General features: G+C 42.4%; 1 protein-coding gene across 1 annotated transcript; it reads left to right on the top strand.

Annotated features, from left to right (window-relative positions):
- The first annotated feature begins 13,338 nt into the window (after positions 1–13,338).
- LOC124798290 (Krueppel-like factor 3) lies at positions 13,339–20,220 on the top strand. Its single transcript, XM_047261617.1, has 4 exons — positions 13,339–13,567; positions 15,711–15,935; positions 16,543–17,371; positions 18,765–20,220. The coding sequence occupies exons 1-4, from the start codon at positions 13,502–13,504 to the stop codon at positions 19,052–19,054; spliced, it is 1,410 nt and encodes a 469-aa protein (XP_047117573.1). The 5' UTR covers positions 13,339–13,501; the 3' UTR covers positions 19,055–20,220.
- Positions 20,221–24,937: the final 4,717 nt, after the last annotated feature.

A 24,937-nucleotide genomic window follows, 5' to 3' on the forward strand; every position in this document is an offset into this window, starting at 1 on the left:
ATTTACCGAGCGAGGTGGCGCAGTGGCTAGCACACTGGACTCGCATTCGGGAGGACGACGGTTCAATCCCGCGTCCGGCCATCCTGATTTAGGTTTTCTGTGATTTCCCTAAATCGCTCCAGGCAAATGCCGGAATGGTTCCTTTGAAAGGGTGTGTGGCCGAGCGGTTACAGGCGCTTCAATCTGGAACCGCGCGACCGCTACGGTCGCAGGTTCGAATCCTGCCTCGGGCATGGATGTATGTGTTAGTTAGGTTTAAGTAGTTCTAAGTTCTGGGGGCTAATGACCTCAGATGTTAAGTCCCATAGTGCTCAGAGCCGTTTGCACCATTTTGAAAGTACACGACCGGCTACCCTCTCCGTCCTTCCGTAATGCGATGAGGCCGATGACCTGGCTGTCTGGTCTCCTCCCCCAAACAGCCCAACCCAACCCACCATCAATTTATATAATTGTCCATAAAGTGTTCATCTACAACTTGACACTTGGTAACGAATTATTTGTAAGAGTGTTGTGTCAATAAACCGTAAAACGGTGATATATTTATTGTGTCATTCCTCTTCCAAAATTCTTCTTCATGATGTGTATTTAATCTGATCAAAATTTTCAGATACGAAAGGTATTGCGAAAAAACAGAAAAAATGAAGTACTAATAACGATGTTCTGCGAACCTGAAATTTTCTCTCTCTCCCTCTCTCTCTCTCTCTCTCTCTTTCTTTCTCTCTCTCCCTCCCTGTCCGTCCGAACAGGCCTCTGAAGGCCGAACGGAACCGACCGACCGCCGAGTCATCCTTAGACCATAGGCGTCACTCGGTGCGGATGTGGAGGGGCATGTGCTCAGCACGTTTGTGGATACCGAATGGACAGTGGCAACCAACAAGGAACTCACGCGATTGATGTACCATGTCTGTATCTTGTGTACGTTTCCCCGTTCAGTGACATTACATCAGCGCTAAGTTTTCACTATAACTGTGCGAAGCCTTTCCCGTTGACTGGAACTCCTCCTTCAGGCCGAAGAAGCTCTGGCATCTGCAGACTACATCCTCCTGAATCTGCTTAGTGTATTTATCTCTTGGTCTCCCTCTACGATTTTTACCCTCCGCATTTCCCTCCATTACTAAATTGGTGATCCCTTGATGTCTCAGAACGTTTTCTACCAATCGATCCCTTCTTTTGGTCAGGTTGTACCACAAATTCCTCTCCTCCGAATTCTATTCGGTAGGTTCCTCATATACATACATAAATGATCTTCCTCTTGCAGTTTTAGAATATACATATTTTGCCCTTTTACAAATAATACAATTATAGGAATGTAAGAGTACCAATCCCCTTGCTGAAAAGTCAGGTAATGAAATATTCGAAAATATCAGCGGATAGTTCAAGTAATCATCTTGTGAAAAGTTTCAATATAAATGGATTATCACTGAATTTTAAGAAGATTAAGTACATACAGCGTGACACTTCTAATAGAACTCCATAAGTTATAAAAACAGGTTTCTCAAATAATGAAACACAAGAAGTAGAAACTGTTTTTGGAACTACAGACAGATCAGAACAGTAATTGGAAAACCAACCATGTAGAATTAATGAAATATCTTAGTTCAGCTGTGTTTGCAGTACGCTAGATGACTACTGTGGCTGATTTAAAAAGTAAGAAACTAGTTTATCCTGCATATTTTGACTCACTAACGAGCTATGGAACATTTTTCTGCAGAACGTCAACGTACGTGGACACTATTTCAAGAATACACAAGTATATTACAAGAGTTATACCTGGTGTTATTTCTAGAACATCATAAAGAGAACTATTAAAAATGAATATTTTGACAAATATTACAGTACATATTCATTAATGTCCTTTGCCATTAGCAATATTTCTGTTTCCCAAAAAATAGTGAAAATAAAGAATACAACAGTAGAAACTAAAGCAATCTCTCCAGGAAATTGAAGGGGCTTACCTTATACAGACAACAGTCAAATAGATGGATACACATGTATTCAACAATCCAACAGGGCACATTAACCCACTGACTTCCCCTATTCCCCAACAGTCAATCTTGCGTTTACCATTTAAATTTACGAAAATATGCGTATCTTGTCTAACAGACTTTTCCCAGAATTATGTATTTTTCTGATAGGTATTCCTTATAGATCTGCTCAAACTATTTATTTGAAGTGGTGAGAAGTGAAGGGAACACTGGTTTAGAAGTTTTTGTTGGTGCGGTACACCCAAAAAATACAGGCATGTGCAACACCGCTAGACATTTCCCACACTAATACCGTGTACCGCTTTTCTTCTTCCTTGCTTTGCACACTGCACTATTTCTGGAGGGGGTTTTCTTGATGGGATTGAGGGAGGATGAACCTAATAAAACCTAAAACCGGTTGCTTAAGCTCGCAAAACGTCGAAAGAAATCGAGTATGTTATACATCACTTAACAGTTCGATTTCTCAGATTTCCAATGGTATATAACATGTCATGCCATCTATCAACACAGAAAAAGAAACACTAAGAAGAAGCTACAGCTCTTCGGCCCGTCCCACAACTGGCAGTATAAAACGGACTTGAAACGTGCGACCGACTGTGAGGGGGCTGTATAAATACACCAGTGTATTAAATGCCATGTAAATTATTTGCTGTCCCTTAAAACCGACCGAGCGAGGTGGCGCAGTGGTTAGCACACTGGACTCGCATTCGGGAGGACGATGGTTCAATCCCGTCTCCGGCCATCCTGATTTAGGTTTTCCGTGATTTCCCTAAATCGTTTCAGGCGAATGCCGAGATGGTTCCTTTGAAAGGGCACGGCCGATTTCCTTCCCAATCCTTCCCTAACCCGAGCTTGCGCTCCGTCTCTAATGACCTCGTTGTCGACGGGACGTTAAACACTAACCAACCACCACCACTTAAAACCGAGTTAAAGAATTTTTGTGTTCGGCAACTCTTTCTTCTCCACTGAAGAATACCTTCACAGAATCTCTTAAATTTAATGTCTTGGTTTATAATTAGAATTAGCACTGTAATACAGTAATGTTAAGGTATTTCACTCTGTTCCACTTAAAGCGAGTGGAAAATACGTATCCCACTTCTTTCCACCACATGTTGCACAGTCTGCTTGTGATCCATGGAATACGACTAAAATATAATGTATTGTGTGAGTTTCACACCCCCGACTATCAGGCCTTCGCTGCATGGCAATCTTTCGATCTCCCACAGCAGAGCCTGTATCAGTTCCCCCTGTTTCAAAATTTTGCAGCCCTTACCAGCGGTTTCCCTTTTGTTTCATGGGTCAGACACTCGTTAAATTATTATTAAATTGTTCAACACTTATCACTTCTGTCAAGTTAAACCAACCGGTGAACAGTCGACTCAGAGTTTTCCTTGTACGTATGACACAGACAGGGTGTTAAAAAATATTCCATATTTTGAAAGGTGATATTGTGGACCACAACAAGCAAAAAATGCCCAATAATCGTCGGCTCTACAATGCGTACCTTAAGAACCAAGAACACGTCATTTTCACTATCGTAAAACTTATCTCTTCTACTGCAAGTTCGTTGCTGTTATCAATAGCCTACAGAGTGCAGTAAACAAATGAGAATACGTTATTCAGTTACTGTGAAACAGGAAAAGTTCTAAAGCTATTGCACATGAGTTGCACTTCTGACCCATATCTTGTCTGCAGTTTCCCGTGTAGAATAATAGGCTTCCACAATGTTAGTAAGCACATAAATTAAAGTACAATGTAAAAGCATTTCACGAACTTACCAGAAACCCAACTGATTTCATTACAACTAATTGCGGTTTACATTTACAACACTAACAGATATTTGCTGCATACTATAACCATGGAATGTGTCCTCGTTAGTCTACTGCATTGCATAGGTCGTACGTAATAGCAAGGAGCATGCAGTAGAGTAGATATGTTTCACATTATCGAAGGTGAACAAGTGCCCATAGCTCTTAAAGTATACGTTTTAGAGTCCATGATTTCTGGACATTTTTGTGTTACACTACTGGCCATTAAAATTGCTACACCACGAAGATGACGTGCTACAGACGCGAAATTTAACCGATAGAAAGAAGATGCTGTGATATGCAAATGATTAGCTTTTCAGAGCATTCACACAAGGTTGGCGCCGATGGCGACACCTACAACGTGCTGACATGAGAAAAGTTTCCAACCGATTTCTCATACACAAACAGCAGTTGACCGGCGTTGCCTGGTGAAACATTGTTGTGATGACTCGTGTAAGGACTTTGATAAAGGCCGGATTGTAGCCCATCGCGATTGCGGTTTATTGTATCGCGACATTGCTGCTCGCGTTGGCCGAGATCTAATGACTGTTAGCGGAAAGTGGAATCGGTGGGTTCAGGAGGGTAATACGGAACGCCGTGCTGGATCCCAACGGCCTCGTATCACTACCAGTCAAGATGACAGGCATCTTATCCACATGGCTGTAACGGATCGTGCAGCCACGTCTCGATCCCTGAGTCAAAAGATGGGGACGTTTGCAAAACAACCATCTGCACGAACAGTTCGATGACGTTTGCAGCAGCATGGACTATCAGCTCGGAGACCATGGCTGCGGTTACTCTTGACGCTGAATCACAGACAGGAGCGCCTGCGATGGTGTAATCAACGACCAACCTGAGTGCACGATTGGCAAAACGTCATTTTTTCGGATGAAACCAGGTTCTGTTTACAGCATCATGATGGTCATATCTGTGTTTGGCGACATCGCGGTGAACGCACATTGGAAGCGTGTATTCGTCATCGCCATACTGGCATATAACCCGGCATGATGGTATGGGGTGCCATTGGTTACACGTCTCGGTCACCTCTTGTTCGCATTGACGGCAATTTGAACAGTGGACGTTACATTTATGAAAGATGTGTTACGACTCGTGGCTCTACCTTTCATTCGATCCCTGTGAAACCCTACATTTCAGCAGGATAATGCACGACCGCATGTTGCAGGTCCTGTACGGGCCTTTCTGGATAAAGAAAATGTTCGACTGCTGCCCTGTCCAGCACATTTTCCAGATCTCTCATCAATTGAAAACGTCTAGTCAATGGTGGCCGAGCAACTGGCTCGTCACAATACGCCAGTCACTACTCTTGATGAACTGTGGTATCATGTTGAAGCTGCATGGGCAGCTGTACCTGTACACGCCATCAAAGCTCTGTTTGACTCAATGCCCAGGCGTGTCAAGGCCGTTATTACAGCCAGAGGTGGTTGTTCTGGGTACTGATTTCTCAGGATCTATGCACCCAAATTGCGTGAAAATGTAATCACACGTCAGTTCTAGTATAATATATTTGTCCAATGAATAACCGATTATCATCTGCATTTCTTCTTGGTGTAGGAATTTTAGTGGCCAATAGTGTACTTTGGTCCATACTGTCATCTCTCAAAATATGGAATATTTTTTAGCACCCAGTTTTCTATAAACAAACACTAGTTGAGTGCCACGATAAATTAGTTCCCTCTTAATCAGTACCGTTGCGAGTGAAAGAATTGAGTCATGTGGATGACCACAGCGCTAGTTTCATTGGTAAAATAAATAACTAGTTTCAAGCAGCCTATGTCCTACCGACACAAGGACAGTCACAGAGAAAAATGTAGGTGGTAGACGTTTTACCAATGTTTCAAAAATATATGATAACATAGGAAAATGGATGAGCATCGTAATAGGCCACTTGCGTCATATAACTCATGAATCTTAATTTGCAGATGTTGTACTAAGAGTAATCAGTATATCACTAACGATGTAATGGGCCAGTTGCATACATTTTGCCGGCCGCTGTGGCCGAGCAGTTCTAGGCGCTTCAGTCCAGAACCGCGCTGCTGCTAAGGTCGCAGGTTCGAATCCTGCCTCGGGCATAGATGTGTGTGATGTGCTTAAGTTAGTTAGGTTTACGTAGTTCTAAATCTAGGGACTGATGACCTCAGATGTTAAGTCCCATAGTTCTTAGAGCCATTTGAACCATTTGGACACATTTTGATTTGCCTAAAGTATTAAATTAACACGCTAAAAGGAAGCTAATGATTTTCAACAGTTGCTGAGTCATGTAAAAAGGCCATAAATGGGAAAAAATCCCTTTAGTAATAGTGTTGTGAAAATCTGTTGGCCGCGTGGTTTGAGGCGCCATGTCACGGATTGCGCGGACGCTCCCGCTGGAGGTTCGAGTCCTCACCCGGGCATGAGTGTGAGTGTGTTGTTCTTAGCATAAGTTAGTTTAAGTAGTGTGTAAGTCTAGGGACCGATGAGCTCAGTAGTTTGGTCCCCTAGGAATTCACACAAATTTGAAAATTTGAAAATCTGTTAACGTCTACTGCAAAGAAGGCCCGAGCCGCCACGCTGCATCGCGTTCCAGGCCCCTTTATGCAGTTATTTAGCCGAGCCAAATTACGAAACGAACATACGTTTAGGCTGAACTGTAGCGCTCGGGTCTAGAAGCTATCTAATGAGTTTTAAATAAAATCCTCATCGTTTAAGAAAGTAATATCTGTTGTGCATGGCGTAAGACGATGTGTGACTCAGAACAGTAGAAGGCTATGTTTAGCGTGTGGATAGGAGAGAAACATTGATGCATGAAGTTGAGGGCAGAGTTGCAAGACGTGGGGACAAAGGAGGGCCGAAGACAGCACTTCCTAAAGGGCTTCCGGTGAGACAGACACCTATCAGCGGACCAGCTGACATTCCGTGTGCGCCGGTGGGGTTGGAACTCTTGCACCGAGTGACACTTCTGCTGAGGGACATTTCTACGGAGCCTGTGGCTCCTGCTAAGATAAATGGCTTTTCGCAGATAGCAGACAGGCACACTATATTTGTTTCCTTTCTAGCAAAGTAGAACAGTTTGCTGCTGCTCGGGTGACTAGGGATTAGTTTCAACGTATACCGAAACGTTGAGAAAACTGAGACCATTCACTTTTTTAAGGCACGTTATTTTGGCTTCAAAAGTTTCAGGCTGATTTACCCACCTTTAGACGGGGTCCATGTTAGGTTGGAATGTCACAGTTTGGTATGAATTGGGGAAGCTAACAGATGTGGAAAGAAATAGACTGAGCTGTAGTTTAACCCTATGTTAGGTTGCAATGTGACCCTTTAGTTTTGAGTTGCCAAAGCCAACGAATATGAAAGCAAGAAACCAGATTATGGTGAGAGATTGATCTTTGGGTTAGCCCGTGGTCTAGGTTAGGTTGGAATGTAAAAGCTTGGCTGTAAGTTTGGCGAAGCCAAGGAATGTGAAAGCAAAAAATTGCCTGAAGTGTCTTGATATCCGCAGAAATGTCAGTTCATTCCATCTCCGTACAAGAATTATTCGCACAACTGTCACAAGGTCTGCGCTATTGGTGTGGGCACCATCACAGAATGTTTGACGTAAAAACATTGTCGTTATAAACCACATAGAAAACGAAGGAAGGGCTGCAAAAGTATAAGGGGGTACCTACAGCAGACAAAACGAAAAAACAAATCTGTCACAAAACTTCAACAATGTAATACAGTTATCAAAGTAATTTACGCGTCGGACACCGAGGTTGGTGGCAGATCTCTAATAGAAACACTCGTGAAGAAGAAAAATAAAGTTCTTCTGGGAATCGGAAATGAAATTTGAATGAGAAAGAAATCGCACGAAATATATCAACTACCAGAAAAAAATTACAAATCAAAATTCAAGGAAGGTTAAGGCTTAACTCCCGTCAACGGCGGTGTTGCTAGAGATGAAGTGTAACTCGGACTAGACAAGGATAAGGAAGGAAATCTGGCCGCGATGGTTTCTAAGACACATTCCGGGATTCGCTTTACGCGATGTAATAGAACCACGGAAAACTTAGAGGCAACGGAGGACTGACAATGGTTTTAATCCTGTTCGCCTATAATACGAACCAATGTTCGAACATCAGAATTCAAAATTCTAATTCACGAATATAAATTTCCTGAGAAGACAACCCGGCAGGAGAGAGGATAGCCTGAATAACGTAAAAAGAAACGCTGCGTACGGTTAACTGCTGAAAAATGGTGCTAAATAAGTTCATTCGCTCTTCTTAGTGGCTTCATGAATGACATTAAATAAAATTTTTCAAAAAGCAGAATACTTACTTATTTGGCTGCTATCAGTTGATGAAAACATTGTAGAGATGTATACAGGGTCGCATAGGACAAAATCTACATGGATGACGCAATAGTCTTGGTCCATAGGACAAAGTCATATTCAGGGGCATGACAGGAACGATCGTTCGAAGCAAAAATGTAGAGTAAACATGGGCTCTAAAATGCATATTTAAAGAGCTTTGGGAACTTATTCATCATCGATATTGTGAAACAAATCTCTTCTACTGCAACCTCTTTGTTTTCTATTTTTTGGAAGAAATAATATGGACCGAGACAAGAAATAAAGCGTCCAGTTAACGTGGGTTCGAAAGTGTATACCTTAAGTGCTTCGCTGTTGCGAAACACATCTCTTCTACTGAACAATAGATCTTAAGGCAACCATTTTAGAGCCCATGCAACTTTATCTTGTTTTGGTTTGTATTACCTCCTACTAAAACATGGAAAGCAAAGAGTTTGCAGTAGAAGGTATTCGTTTCACAGCTTCGAAGATAAAGAAGTTCTCACAGCTCTTAAGACAATTACGCACTTTAAAACCCATTTTAACGTGTGTGTGCGTTTTTTAATTTTTTTATTTTTTTAAATTTATTTTTATTTTTTTATTTTTTATTTTATTTATTTATTTATTTTTGCTTCGAATGATCGGTCCTATCATATACCTGAATACAACTTTCCCCTATGGGCCAAGACTATTAAATCACCAATGTAGACTTCGTCCTATGGGGCATGACTTTTGAATCACCCTGTACATATTCAGTATTTTCATCGTTTTACGTGCTGATAAATGGTCACAGATCGTGTAATATCACATCGCTTTCGGCAGGAACGGGAGTTCTTCTGCTTTTGTAATAAATTAATACATTATTCGGTTTGTCCACGGGATTATTTTTTGCTTTATTAGCGAGTGATAAGACATCGACGGTTTTCAACGCTGGCTCTTTTGTCGTATATATCGTTGAAGGAAGCAATGAAATAAAAAAACTGACTCTGTCTTGAAATCTCGTAGTCAGCAGACGTGTTTGACCAGAATGTCAGATTCTAAATACAATAATGGTAAATTATCAACGAAAAATTAATATAGGAAAAAAATAAACTTTTGAGTTTGAATTTTAGATGCAGACTACATCATTTATTTTCGAGCGAAGCCCGATACTGTACCGTATCTGATTTTTTGGAGATGCCTTTGACCTGGATCTACCACAGCTATGTCACTCGCAAACCTAAGCATCTATATTCATTCTGATACTTGTACAGTCGTACAGTATTCTTTGAACTCATTTATTGTGTGTTCTGTGTAGATGTTGAATAAGGATACCTATAAAAATTCTAGTTACTTTTTGTGTATTTCTTGTCTTTACTCTAGCTGTTTGGTTTTTATATATAGTTCTTTAATTATTCTTCTGTCTAATTCAATCATCTTTAGAATTTCCGTTAGTTTGATCCATTTGACATTGTCGAATGCTTCCCTGCAGTCTAGGAGAGCTATGTTGACACAGTGTTTCAGGTGGACTGAAGGGAGGACGTAAGACGTAGATGCATGTTTATGAAGCTGGAGTTAGTTTACCGAACAGACTGCAAGACTGCAGTAACCAGCGGCTGCCTGTAGCGTGTACAGCAATGAAAGTGAACTATATTTTATATTATAAATATCAGGACCAAACTGTATGTAAATCAAAGAACTCTGCATAAATGGGATCAATCGAATGAGATAGTGTGGTAGTTAAGACTCTGACCTCGCTTTATTTCAAAGCATCTTCAATAGTCAATTTTTTTTTCCTTCCTGCTTCATTCCCCATGTTCTTTCACAAATATTTACTCGGTTTTTAGAAGATTGCACTTCACTGACGCTTGATACGTTTTTTTTTTCTTGTTGGGTAGATGCGCTTGCACCTCGTGTACCCGCACGGCACAAAAATAAAAGCTGCCTGGTCTTGGACGCCTTCCACGGTTCGCGCGGCTTCCCACATCGGAGGTTCGAGTCCTCCCTCGGGCATGGGTGTGGGTGTTGTCCTTAGCGTAAGGAAGTTTAGATTAAGTAGTGTGTAAGTCTAGGGACCGATGGTCTCACCAGTTTGGTCCCATAGGAACTTACTACCACCACCATAACCAAACACAAAAATATTTCCAGTGTCGATGAGGTGCAGTCTACTAAAAATCGAGCTCTGCGTGCGAAATAACGTTAGGAATGAATAGGAAGCAAAAGATCTGACCACTGAAGATGCTTTGAAATAAAGCGAAATGCGTATCATTTGCGTAAACATTTTACAGTCGCAAAAGACTGTATATAACTTAGATTACTTTTATAACTGCGACTGCGGAAAAAAGAGGTCTAAAAACAACAAGGACAACTTGTATGCTTGTACACTGATCAGCCAGAACATTATGACCACCTACCCAATAGCCTGTATGTCCACCTTTGGCACGGATAACAGCGGCGATGCATCGTGGCGTGAAAGCAATGAGTCCTTGACAGATCGCTGCAGGAAGATGACACCAGATCTGCACAGACAAGTCACCTAATTCCCGTAAATTCTAGGGAGGGAAGGGGGGCGCGATAAGCTGTGACACCACGTTCAATCATATCCCAGACGTTTCCAGAATGAGATTTTCACTCTGCAGCGGAGTGTACGCTGATATGAAACTTCCTGGCAGATTAAAACTCTGTGCTGGACCGAGACGTGCTTGGGTAGCTCAGTTGGTAGAGCACTTGCCCGCGAAAGGCAAAGGTCCCGAGTTCGAGTCTCGGTCCGGCACAGAGTTTTAATCTGCCAGGAAGTTTCATATCCCAGACGTATTCGATCAGGTTGAAAAATGGTTCAAATGGCTTTGAGCACTATGGAACTTAACATCTGAGGTCATCAGTCCCCTAGAACTTAGTACTACTTAAACCTAACTAACCTAAGGACGTCACACACATCCATGCCCGAGGCAGTATTCGAACCTGCGACCGTAGCGGTCGCGCGGTTCCAGACTGAAGAGCCTAGAACCGCTCGGGCACAGCGGCCGGCCGATCAGGTTTATATCGGCGAGTTGGGGGCCTATACATCAATTGCAATGTGCTCCTCGAACCACACGACCACACTCCTGGCCTTGTGACAGGGCGTATTATCTTGTTGAAAAATGCCCCTGCTGTCGGAAAACGTTATCATCATGAAGGGTTGTACGTAGTCTGCAACCAGCGTGCGATACTCCTTGGCCGTCATGGTGCTTCGCACGAGCTCCACTGGACCCATGGATGTCCACGCGAATGTTCCCCAGAGCATCATTGTTGGTGACAGTGCCTAGATTGGAATGTATAAAAACTGGACTGTGCAAAACTTGGGACTTGGCACGGGTGCTGCTGAACGCGCAGTTGAGTGCCCCACAAACCAAACATCTCATCACCACGACGTCTTGACGTGGTTTCACCACGTGTTGAAGACACTCACCACAGTAGTCCTCGAGCACCCGACAAGTCATGCAGCTTCCGAAATGCTAGTACCGAGCCTCCGGGCCATCGGAATCCGCCCTCGGTCAGACTCAGATAGATCGCGCTCCTTCCCCACTTTACACACAGTCATCAAGCTTAATGCACCGTGCTTGTGTCTCGACTAGCAGTCGTTGTTCGCCAGGTGGTGCTGCAGCCGAGAAGCCCGCCATGTGTGCGTGAGGTGCGCTTGCTTGTGTGTGTGAATTGTATTGTTTCCATTTTGCCGATAAAAGCTATGACCGAAAGCTTTGTGTAAGTGTCTACTAACTGTCGCTGTCGGCAACGGCATTTTACACAGCAAGGAAAGAAAGTTAGCAGAAGAGAAACGAATTGACAGCCCTTATAGCGAAGATGCAGGCCGCAAATGCGAAAATCCACTGATAAAAGCGGTTTTGCCAAAGGGCACGTTGTTGTGGTCCTGCGGCTGGAAACGAGAATCTCAGGAACGGCGAAGCTGGTCGACTGTTGGCGTACTGCCCGCGATGGTGAAATAACGAGTTGGCGGCATGGTATTGGACGACCACGTTTCATCACAAAACGTAGAGGTCGCGGTATCACCCGCTGTGTAATCCAGGATAGGCAGAGACCAGTGGTAGATCTGAGGACAGAGTACAATACCGGTGCAAGAACAATTGTTTCGGAGCATACCGTTTAAAGTTCTTTGTCGAACATAGAGCTCCACATCACACGACCCCTGCGTGTTCCTGTGTTGACCAACGACATCGTCAGTTGGGCGAATGGCTACACGAAACATGCACTGCGCCAAAGATGCAAAACTGTGCAAAATTATGCTATGGAGTACACTGAGTTGGCTTCAATGGGATCTATGGTGGTAAACGAAGGCATCTTGACAGTAGTAAACTACATGAACATTATTGCGGACCACCTGCATCGGTTCATGCTTGAAGTCTGCCTAGCAGCGTGACTGTTCGTGTTGCAAGGTCAGAATGGTGCTGCAGTGGTTTGAAAAGCATTATAGTGAACTCACATTGATGTCTTGGCCATCAAATATGCCTGATCTGTACCCATCGGAACACATATGGGACGCCATGTGCATTCCCGTAAACAACCATTCCGCAATTTGCGGGAATTTCTTGACCTGTGCTTAGACATGTGGTGCCACCTACTTCTGGAATCCTGTCTAGCCAGAATCTCTGTTGCACTGTGTTTGAAAAGTGGAACAACACACTGTTAAACAGGTGGTCACAATGTTTTGGCTCATCAGTGTACATTCTGCGTGTGTATATTTGAGCTATTTATTTCAATTCTGTTAAAATTAAAAATCTTCTATCATTGTGGAATGCTCCCTGGGTGAGTAAATGAAATAAAAAATAAAAACAGACTTCTTTAGTGATACTGCGAAGGTCTAAGATAGCTTAGTTCAGCGTCTGTCTTCTCTGGAGCTTGGACAAGGCGTAACGTGGTGGGTAATATGGTAAACGCGCGCTTCCGAGCACGGCAGAAGGCACGGCGTGGGCGGATCGCATCGGCGCCGGAAGCGAGCGGCCCGGGTGCTGCCGCAGGCGCGCAGTCGATAGCGGTGACGCGCGCTGACGCCGCCCGGTGACGTCACGATCACGGCTCGGGGCGCGGCGGTCAGCCAGTGTGCACGTGAACAGCACGCCGGTGTTCACGCGCTGGCTGCGTGCTCCGGCGCGCTCTCATTGGCCGGCCGGGCCGAGCCCCCGCGCGCCATTGGCCCGCGCCTCCCGCCCCAATACGAGCGCCTGTGCGGCCGCCCGGCCCCGGTACACACCCGCGGCCCGTTCGCAATAACACGCTGGGCGTCGGGCCCGCGACCCTCAGTCCGCTGTTTCGTTTGGGATTCGGTGGTTGAGAAGCTCGTGAGAACCACTAGTTAGACACACTGAGTGATTGAAAGCGCTAGATTTTTTTTACATTCCTCGTCGCAAAGCGGGATGGAAGGATCGTCCAGTATGGTCCTCTCTCCGCCCACAACTCCACCACCGCCGCAGCAGCGGAATGTAAGTAAAATTAAGTTTTAAACTGTTTTCATTACTTACGTTGGCTTTTCTTTGTTGCTGGTACGTTCGTCACTTCTGAGCACGGCCTACTGGTGATTGTCGGTAATTTCTGAACTTTTCATTGTTTTCAGTTCAGTTTGCGTTTATGTAATTAGTCAGATGTGACGAATTGAGTGTAAGTTGCGGGTTAAGAAAATGTTTTCCAGGCAGACATTCTAAACAAATCTAACACAAATTTTTATTTGTCCCGAAATATTACTTTTTGTGATCAAATGTTCTGATCACTTTTCAGTGAAACTGTTTCATGTTGTAGCATCTTAATTCATTTCGTCTCAACGATCCATTTCTTTTCAGTGAATCCAGTTAACTTTGGTAAAAAATTAATGTTCTGTGAGGTTCGTTCTTTCCTTTGTTTTATTTAAATTGGGGAAGTTTTGCTTCTGTAGTTAGATGTGCAAAAATTCTCTTAGTTAAACTTTCCATTGTTGTTAACACGTTCCTGGTCCTCTGAAGAAGTTTGTAACAGCGAAGGACAAAATTGTTAAAAGTAGTAATAGTTTGAGTGCTGTAACGGTTAGTCAAGACATTTTTGTGTCACTATCGATAAGGAAGTTGTGTTGTTGAGTTTTAAGTTCCGGAGGCCGGATTTTTGTCAGTGGATTTTCGGAGATTTTTTTGTCCGTACTAAAGAGGAATATCGAGCGTTCGTCTGTGGTGTGGAGAGAGCAAAGGCGTCCCGGGGAAAGCTGGACGGCACGGGTTGCGTCATGCAGGGGCAGCTGTGCACGGCTCAATCACGGCGCTGTCAGCTGGTGTTCACGTGAACAGTGCGCTGTAAACAAAGCCGCGCGCTGGCCTTGAGCGGCCCGCGTGCGACGCGCCAAACCGATTTAGAAACACGCGACCCTGGAGATGGCTCAAATCCAGCCGCTGGACACTGCTATTCTCTTTGTGCCTATGTTTCCCATAATCTGCCGCTAGAAGACAGCAGAGGTTGTCATTAACCCCGTTCAGAGTTTCTGATCAGTGCGAAGCAGATGCTTTGGTTCTTTCGCATCATATTGCCAAACACTTCGTTCATTATTCCATCGACAGAGCCATTTAAAGACGGGGTTATAAGGTCAGATCGGACAAGAATAAGAAAACAAATCAGAAGAACCGCCCTGTTGTCGAGCTTAAATTTTGGGAAATGGAAGAAAACTTGCATCCTGATTCCAAAGTGACTAAAAACTGATAGCCGTCTCGTGCGTGCGCTCGTATTCTTATCGTTCATATCTTCACCAGATAAACATTTATTTTCCTTTTCAAAGATCTGTAGGAACACATTTTGGCGGTCCAAAATTATTATAATGCTCTCGCTCTGACTCAGTCGTTACGAAAACTCTTAACGAAAATGTGTATTGGGAGTTATGGATGTAGCGATTGGAATGTCTTTTTAAAACTAACCACGGTAATTCTAATCACGCACTCGACTGTGCGTATTGGGATTAGTACCATGACTGGGTGTTGTGTGATGTCCTTAGGTTAGTTAGGTTTAAGTAGTTCCAAGTTCTAGGGGACTGATGACAAAGTCCCATAGTGCTCAGAGCCATTTTTTTGATTAGTACCTAGATTTTGCTTGTTGTTTCTTGGATGCTCATAATGCTAGCTAACAACCACTGGAAATTGAGCGCATTATAACAGAAAATACCTTTTAAGGAGCTGTTAATTCTTAGTATTTGTTTTTGTCAAAACACATAGGCCCTTCTTCTAAAAAGAAAATTGCAAATCGGGATAATAGTCTTAAGAAGGTAGAATGGAGTCACGACGTTAACATCAGTGTATTATAGTTTTCGTAGTTGAGATTCAAATGGAATTATCTTACTCGGAAAAATTAGTTTTACTCTAATAAGTTACGAAATAGTGGGGCGAAGAAAAGGAAAATTCTATTGATATTCTGGATTTGGTTTGGGGGGGGGGGGGGGGGCACGTTCAGACTACCACTTCATTCGAATAATGTGTAGGCTAATATTGCGTGAATATGGGATTCTGACACTGTAAAATTGTCTTAGGTAATTCCTATATACTGCTACATACTGTATCCGCATATTCATAGAATGTGTTGTCCCAACAAGTCGACCTGAAATGTTCCATCGGTTTCCAGGCTGGCGCTGCCGCGGTGGATCTGCAGGCGGTGAGCTCGCTGCTGACTGCCAGCGCCGCCGTCGCCGGCTGCCGGAAGCGCAAGCTAATAGCAGCCTACGAGTTCAGTCAACAGATGTCACCACCTGCCTTACCCACACCACAATCATCCGACTCTGAAGGGGAGGAGGTGGCAATCACTGCTGACCTGCCACCTCGCAAGAGGGTCTGCAGACAGTATGCCACGGTGAGTCATCGATCCGCTAACTGCTGCGAGTCTCTTCGCAGAAATATGGAGGAAAACGCCATAAAAATGGGTTGAATATGGATGATTTTATGAGGCCCAATATAATGGATTCCACAATAAATGAGGATCCTTTTTTCTTTCCTCCTTCCACCCCCCCCCCCCCCCCATACTCGTCCGCCCAGTTAATATTTCATTCAATTTCAAAATGTTATACGCACATTAGGACGAAATATTACAATTCATTTGATATTGCAAATTCTCATTTTCCAACAGTTGCAGTAAATGTAAACATTGCACTATTGTAATTTGTCACAAAATATCTTGAGAACAATAGATTGGTTGTCTAGTGCCAATGGAAGGAAAGTTTGTCAGATTACTGCCAGCAATTATCAGTCACACAAGGAGAATCTTGAGGATTGTAATTCATGAAGCTTTACATAATCTTCATTGTGAGAAGAAATATCTTGTCTACTTAAATGATTCATTATATAATTTATTGTCTTCCCTGGTTAGTACCATTCTTACCCAATATTCAAAATGATCTTAGGGTATTCAGAGATAGACTTTGTGTATTTCACTGACAGCAGCATGTTTCTTCTCTGTGCAGCTTCTTCAAGCACCAACGCCCCCGAGGACACCGAGCCCGGAGGCCACTGCTGTGACTTCGATGCCAGTTTCTGTCATCATGAGGGCCAACAAGGATGGCACATGCTCACCACAGCCATTCGCTGCCACTGAAAAGACGGGAGGAGATAAATCTGTTGAGCCCGCACCTGTGACTCCAGACCCTTCGAAACTGCCACAGGAGAGGGAGGTCAATATCCTGAAGAGCCTGAAGTTCAAGATGAGCACCCGCAAGGAGGAGATCTTTGTTAACAGCAAAGACACTAATCGGGAGAGCAGTGTACCGGAACTGAAAATAACCTCTCCAGTACCTGCAAACTTGCCGTCTGCTGTTGTACCGCCTCGGCAGTCGCTCTCGCCGCCTCCCGTGGTCTGTGGCCTGCAACAGCAGCAGCAGCGATCTCAGCTGAATCTCTCGGCGGCCGGGTGTGCTGTCCCGCCGCCCTTGCACAGTATTAGCAACGGTCACCAGCCGGTGCCCATTGCACCCAAGCCAGTGGCACCTCGCACGGCAGGTGCCCAGGCAGTCATCTTGGCGGGAGGCGCACTCATCCCGGTGTCGCCACGTGCGCTGACGCTGTTGCACGTGGCGCCACCCTCTGCCACTGGTGGTCCCGCTAGGGGCAGCGCACCGGCCTCCACCCCTGCAACGGCGGCGCCCATCGTCCTACTGGCTGCTCCGCCGCCGGCTGAAGAGCCCGTCCAGGCCCCGGTAGACACGCGCCGCAGGGTCTACGAGTGCAACTTCGAAGGTTGCAACAAGAACTACTTCAAGTCATCCCACCTCAAGGCCCACATGAGAACTCACACAGGTGAGCTCAAATACATCTCCTATAATTAATTGTACCAAGTAGACTATGTTGGCTGAGTTAAGGCTGTATTTCCTTCTATCCTTCCCTTTTGCCACTACCATTTTCTGTACAATATTTAAACAGTGGATTTGGCTATGCAAGAAATTGCAAAGACTAAGGACAGTGAATGAATTAAACTAAGTCAGCCGGCTCACAATTTGACTTAATTACCAAAGTCTCCTTGCACATAGCCACTCTTGAAAGGATTATTTCTTTCATGCCTGGAAAATTTTGAAGCGCTTCCGGTAGGGGGTCATCTACAACAGTCCTTAATAAAAGGATTATGTGTACCGTTAAGGCACCAAATGTCATATTTTGGACTATTGTTATGTCACTGGGCTTAATGTTAGACTTGCAAGCAGTGCTCAGGAAGAAAGATTTTTGGTAATGATATGTATAGGCTTAAATTTCTTCCATTTTAGTTACTGCTTTATATGAAACATATGGAACACAGTGACATTTCCTTTACATTTTTTTTTTTTTTTAATGCTTAACTTTCCCATAGTTCAGATTTTTTTGTGTCCATACTGAAGTTGGATAAATCTGTGATCGTCTTCTACTGACAAACAAATCCTTGGCATCTTCTCTCTTTAATTTTACCTGGCAGTTGTCCCATTCCGAGGAGAGAGAATTTTACACATGAGGGTTGCGGCTGCTGCCTCCTCTTCAGTGAAATGATACCAGGTTATTTACTATCTTCTGTCATTTCTTATCCCCTATTTGCAGGCTATCATGTAAAGTATATAGAAGTTGATAACATTGTTGTCATTTAAAATTATATATTCTTCAGTTGCTTGCTGTTTCCCATACATTTAAGTTTTTATATGTTTGCTACATGGTGGTGAAATGATTCTTAGGACAGAACTGGCAGAACACACCACTTACTTATCCTGCACCTAGGGGTTTATTTTTTAAGTACTGCATTTGCTTTTCCAAGCATTCTATGGGCTACTTTCATCACTCCTCGTCCTAAACTTATTTCAGTGTCCATACTACTGTTCAGTTTCTGCAAGAACACGAACCTCGTGACTGTTTGAATGTCATTGGAAGACTTAAGTGCATTCCAGTCAGATTAAGTATTTGAAACTTTCAAGACAGGGATTAACCAGATATTGTGAAACATGTGGTAACTCAAGAGTACTAAAAACTTCCTTGCATGGAACATTAGAGGAGTGGAGGAGAATGAATTAGAATAGTTTTGACAAAGACTTATTGCCTATATTTCCGTATTGTTGCTAGACTGTCTTTTATGGTGTCATCAATCAGTACCAAAGTAGAAATGAAGCAGAGCTTTGAAAGTAAACAGCTGGCAGATGGAATTATGGATCACTAATTGTTTTTCTGTTGTCTGCAGGAGAGAAGCCTTTCGTGTGTGCGTGGGAACAGTGTGGCAGGCGCTTCTCACGTTCTGATGAGCTGTCGAGGCACAAACGGACTCATACTGGAGAGAAGCGCTTCCTGTGCTCGGTCTGCCAGCGGCGATTCATGCGGTCCGATCACCTGACGAAGCACGTGAAGAGGCACGCGCGGGATGTGACAGTAAACAGCACGCCGAGGCCTACTGCTACCACTGTCGGTCTACTGCCACCGGGAGCCGCGCCACTGCAGCTGAGCGTGCTGCAAGCGATTGCGCAGCAAGTGTGATTGCCCAAATGTTCCTTGCCATAAGACATGGGGGCAAATACTACAAAAGACTGTTTAGAAACCTGCATATCAAAAGAACGTTTGTGAAGACAGATGAATGACCATGTGACATGTCACATTCTTTGTAGATCTCTGGATTTCTGCCATTATATTTTCCTCAACCTGCCAACTGCTTTACATTGGTTATCAAATTAATTTTGCTCTGGGAAAATTGTAATCTAGAGTACCTGATTTTGATAATCAAGTGGGCTGCTTGCACTAGTTTAGATTTCAGAGGCACAAAAATGTATTAGTTTTACTTCAATTTATCCAGAGTAGGAAAAATAATTATTGATTTGTCAGAATAGTAAATGCTAAATTGTTTTATTTGTGGATGTCAGGAACTGAACATATTGTCTAATTTGTTTCTGGGTTAAACTGGTCTAGTAATAGTAACTAGATACATTTTGTTTTTATTTACCATTGGCTTTATTGAGGTTAAGCTTAAATTTGATTTAAACACTGAAGCATTCCAAGCTGTAAGAATTTTGTTCCTAAATTTGCCAAGAAGTAGTAGTAATTTGTTGTTGGTTTTCAAAGGTTGAAAGGAAAACTGCGTCCACCACCACATACTTATTGGAGAAATTTTAATATTGTTGTTCTCAATTTTCATATGTGGCTTATATCTTTAACAGTTGGTGGTGCACGAGAAATTTCTAAGGAAGTTTCCTGCTGCAATTGCTGTAAAACAAAACACAGGGGCAATTATTTCATGTCATTTAATGTGCAGTTCCTTATTTGTTTAGTTGTCTCTGCAGAATTTATTAAGGGAGTGGTATGCAGGTGTTATGTACTGGACTTTTTTTTTCCTACCAAAGCATAGTTGTGGACCCTTCTAATTGTGGGGGGTACCTTGACTGACTAAGCATTAAGCAATTTTCAGGTTTTAAAAAAGAACTGATACTGTGATCTAAGTACTGCAATAAAGTAGATATTTATTATATTTTTATTTTTAAAAGAAGTTTATACAACTATAACCATGACTGTTGAATTTGTACAAAAAAGATGGTATAAAAGAATTCTTTAAAAAGGAACATGAGGTTGTAATTTCTCATACTATATTGTAAATAATACATCACATTAATTTTGTGTACATTATTATATATTAAATATGTTAATATTTAAAATGACTTTTTTTCCCAAAGCCAAGTTCTCCTCTTCCTCCTCAGATTACTGAGTTAAATGCTAGTATTCAGTAATTTTCTTTCCATGAATTTAAAATCCCAAGTTGATGAGTCTCATAGCATTTGTGAATAAGAACTCTACAATATGAGTGATGTGATTGTTTGAATTGTTGAGAAATAAATTGGAGTACACACTGATACTGGCACACAGATGAGAACCATGTTTGGGCTTTAAAACAGGTGTGTGTGTGTGTGTGTGTGTGTGTGTGTGTGTGGAGTAGGGTCACCTGAATTCCTGTAAGAGTTAATTACAAAATAGAAATGTATTGAGTTGTCCTGGTATTTAGTGTGACACTTCTTGCTTTTGCTTCTTTTTGATTGAAAATACTGGGACTTAGACTTAACGATTTAGATTGTAATATCAGAGTCCATGACAAAGGTGTGTGGAAGTACAGTTGAATATAGTAAATATGAGGTGAGTCCAAGGTTTCCCACTGAAATTTTTCCAAGAGCAAGCAAGATTCAAAACTTGTCACTTTGAATACAATTGATTTGGTGAGTCAGGAAAAATATTCCAAAGAGTTAAATTAAATGAATACACAAAATTTACTGTATTTCAAAATATTGATAGTTACATACTTACTATTTTCAAGGTGGATTGCTTTGGTACTTAAACAGTAAGCATATTTCAAAAGCATGTGCAAAGTAAATCTTACATTTTTAATATGAATACCACCTAGTTGAATGTGAAATAACATTCTCATATGGTGAAATTCACTATATTCAATGGGCTATAAAATAAATCTAGGAACTATTCACAAAAATAATTTGTGCATAATCCCATAAAGTTAGATTGAAACTGGAAATTAAAAATCTGAAATGCAACAAGAAGGCAGAATGACTGAGGAAGTACTTAGAACAAGGAAATAAATCTGAAAAAAAAATTGCTTATCCAGTTCAACATGAATCCAAATATAATATTTTATTAGGTAGCAGAATTTCACATCTGTTCACATTTATTGATTCATTGCATTACTTTCATGATCTCAACTTCGTTAGTACCAGCTACATTAACGGAAGGTGTACAAAACGTTTTGAAAGCTAAATTTTTTTGTTTTCATTAAGTAGAATTTGGGCTAGGGCCTATAATTAGACTAGATAAATGTGGGGAACTTCCCGAAACCATTCTCAAAGTGACTGGTGGAATCAGCTTACGCAGCATAGATGCACATCAAGATGATCCCCTTGTTTCCAGTATTTTTTTACTTATTTTGCATCTTACCAATTGGTTTGTACCTTTGTGAAAGCATGTGGCACTGTGTTGCACCCACAGACTATGAGAAATTCCCAATCCTGGAGATCAACAAAATTTTCTCCCTTGAAATTTCATTCTTTTTTTCCAATATTAGTGGAGAAAACGATATTTTCTTTTTTCGAATGTTGTGTTTGGGACTAAGTGTAGATGCACACGGTTACAATACACTGTGGGTGTGTCTTTTTGAGCGCACTACAATAGCTCTCTAATGTAAAACTGAATATAGAATCTGCAAACTCTCAGCTATTTTCTTCTTCCACAGACAAAAAGTAAACTGTTGTGATTCCGTTGCGCATCAAAAGCAGGGGGCGTCGTTATGGAAACTGTGGCAGGTTTGCAACCTGTATGTTTCTGTCTTGGAAATCGGCGATGTAAATTGTGCGACAGTGTGTCAGACGGCTCCTATGTATTCGGTAAGGGCTTAACGAGAAAGCGGCATAGCAAGCACTGAAGTCATTATTTCGACGCGATCCTGTGAAGGTTCGTATCCATCTTGACTGCAGATCAGCGCTGAAGCCGCAGTCGCACCAAGGATACGGAATATTTTCCCGTGAACAGTAACAGTGAAGAAAACCCAAGAAATGTATTGGCAGCTAAAGCTGCTGTGTTTCTCGTCGCGGTCAGTATAGTAAAATCTGCAATGTAGTCGAGTCGCATACAATTATAGCAGGAAATTGGAGAGAATTCTGTGAGGACATCTACAGACGGGTCACTGAAATATTTGTGGAACCATTGAGGTGTCGTAACAAAAATTGCACGTGGTACTACGATAAATGGCGTGTATTTTGCTGCTTGTTTTACATGTCTAATGTTTTTTTGTCTAGAAAGAAATTGAAATATTTAATGTATTTTTAGACAGACCTTTGTAGTTTCCTTACGATGTTTGAGAACATTGAAGTGAGTATAGTGAGAAGATACGCAGAGACTTTTTGTTTATAACGAGGCGAGCGATATACTACTCGTACAGGTCACGACTGGCCACTGAGCAGTTACATCGTGCCGCGAGCTGCTGTACTGTGGTAGCCGTTTTCATCTTTACGTTTAGAACATTCTCCGCCATCGTATGGTTTCGACGGTACATTAAAAAAAGTTTAGTAGCCCATAAGGATTCGTGCACAGATCTATCTGGTGAGAAAAGGGTAAAGTCTGTGACGTAATACTATTTCTTCATAGCCAAGCAAGCAATAGGAAAGGACTCAAAGTCAAAAATTCATAAAAAACACGAAATGACTTTTCAGCTGCCCCTCAAGCCACTTTATTGTTTTATTCGCTGAATAGATACGTGGCGGCGTACTAAAATGACATATTTACTGATTCTATTGTCGCCAAAACAGTGCAAAGAAAGCAGACTGACTCTACAGCTATTATTGAAACTATCAGTCGATGAAGCCTCAAAGAGGAATTGCAAACAATCTTAGTAAATTAAGATTCAATATCTTAACTTATGATTCTACTGATGCAACAGCCTTGAAATGATGAGATCTGATAAAAACTGAGTAGTGAACAGCTTCTGTGATCTGAAAAATATTTTTGAACCTGAACGAAACTACGAAGCCAAAGAATTAGTTAGGAATGAAATTCGATTCCGTTGTATCATAAATCTCGTGTCACGTTTCACCTTAGCACGGCATCTAAGTCTCTCCAAACACAATGGCATGACAATATAGCAAATAACTTTTACGCCTATAAAGTTCATAAGCACAGTCATACGAATTGCAATCGTTTGTTGAGCTGTCTAACGTTCACTCGCACAGTAATCCGAATGTCAGTAGTTTGTTCAACTTCTTTTTTCACAAAACGCTACAGCCCTCTCAGGCAGGACGGTTGTCGTGTAGAATAGTGGGTGCTCTAAGATAATATTTTCATCTGAAGCATTTAGATAACGGTTGAAGAAATTCGTAGTCGTTTATTTAATTCTTCCTCAGACTGTTTCACTGATTTCAATGCACATATTACCAAATGGATAACATAATTACTTCCCCTCTCTACAGGGTGCAACGCTTAAATCCGGGCAAATGAAACTTTTTTCAAAGCAAATTTATTAAAACTCAATACAAATGAAAATCCTTTTAGATATAAGTAGTTGTATCTTTCAAGAGTAACATTATTCGACGTAACCAACCCCTTTCAGCCGCAATGACCTCCTCCAGTCTGTCCTAAAGCGACAGCACGCACTCTAAAACAGCGTTGCCCGTGTTCGGAATGCTGCTACGATAGCGGTGAGTAGACCTGCAACACTAGAGTGCCTCGTCTTACTGGCAACTCTTTCGACTATGCTCCAAACATAGTAGTCGAGGGGGCTCAAATCCGGACTATTCGGAGGCGGAACTCCTTTGACCAGGACATATCAAGGTTTTGAACGAAAAAGCTCGTATGGCGTCACCCTCTGCCATCCGACGCATTGTTCGCTAGCTGATATTCAGTACTGACGCCAGTTTCCTCAGCGATTGCCCTGGGTCCTCCGAAATCAGCGCCTGAGCCTTTTCGATGACTGCCGCAGTTCGTGACACGCGTTTGCTCGAATGACGTTTCATCGCCGGTTTAGCGGAACCTTCCCCGTACTTCTTCGAAGCTTTATACTTAACCACAACTTCGTCAACAGTTGATCTCGAGTACCTGAAGAATCGAACTATTTCAGTGGGCGAACGCCCAGCGCGGCGACTTTCGGTAATCGCCGTTCTTCGGCTGTACTCCGCACTTGTCTGTAAGATCTCGGTCATTTTGAGGTTCTTACTGTTTACTAGACGCCTATGGCATTCAAGAACGCCAATCGCGACCTCCGGCGGATCTACTATATGGCGGATGAAATTTATCGGGATTTAAGCGCTACACCCTGACATCAGCTGTCGCGCGAAACAATTAATCCAGAAAATTTATGATTAGTTGTAGAATTTACTAGTTGGAGATTTACCACAAGGAATTAAAGGCAATGGCACGTACAATGCATTTTGGAGTTGATTGTTGTCAATAAAAAATCAATATGATTCACAATTAGCTCAGTTTGCCATTTGTGCTTTAAGGATTAAGTGTACCGTACACTCTATCGTCGAATGTGAGTGCGTGATTCGTAAAATTGCTGTAGTAAAGTAGATCATTGTGTATTTCCACATAAGACACGTATTTGTTAACGTCCTAATCTGTGCAGCGCTCTGAATCAAACTCCGATAGTTTTATTTTGATACAGAAGAACCTCACTACTTATCGACAAAGACAGAATACCGGTTGCCACATGCTGACGATAAGATTCACTTTTGATGATTTCTAAACTGATCATACCGATTGTTTCTTAAAATAGATGGAGTACTGCTTTGTATCGAAGAAAATCTTGTCAGTTTATTTTTCCTTACAGTTTTGTGGCTTCTAATGGTTCGGAGCAGTGGCCACAACTAAATCGGTTGTGAACTT

The sequence above is a fragment of the Schistocerca piceifrons genome, chromosome 5 (genome assembly GCF_021461385.2).
Source record: "Schistocerca piceifrons isolate TAMUIC-IGC-003096 chromosome 5, iqSchPice1.1, whole genome shotgun sequence".
Classification (NCBI taxonomy): domain Eukaryota; kingdom Metazoa; phylum Arthropoda; class Insecta; order Orthoptera; family Acrididae; genus Schistocerca; species Schistocerca piceifrons.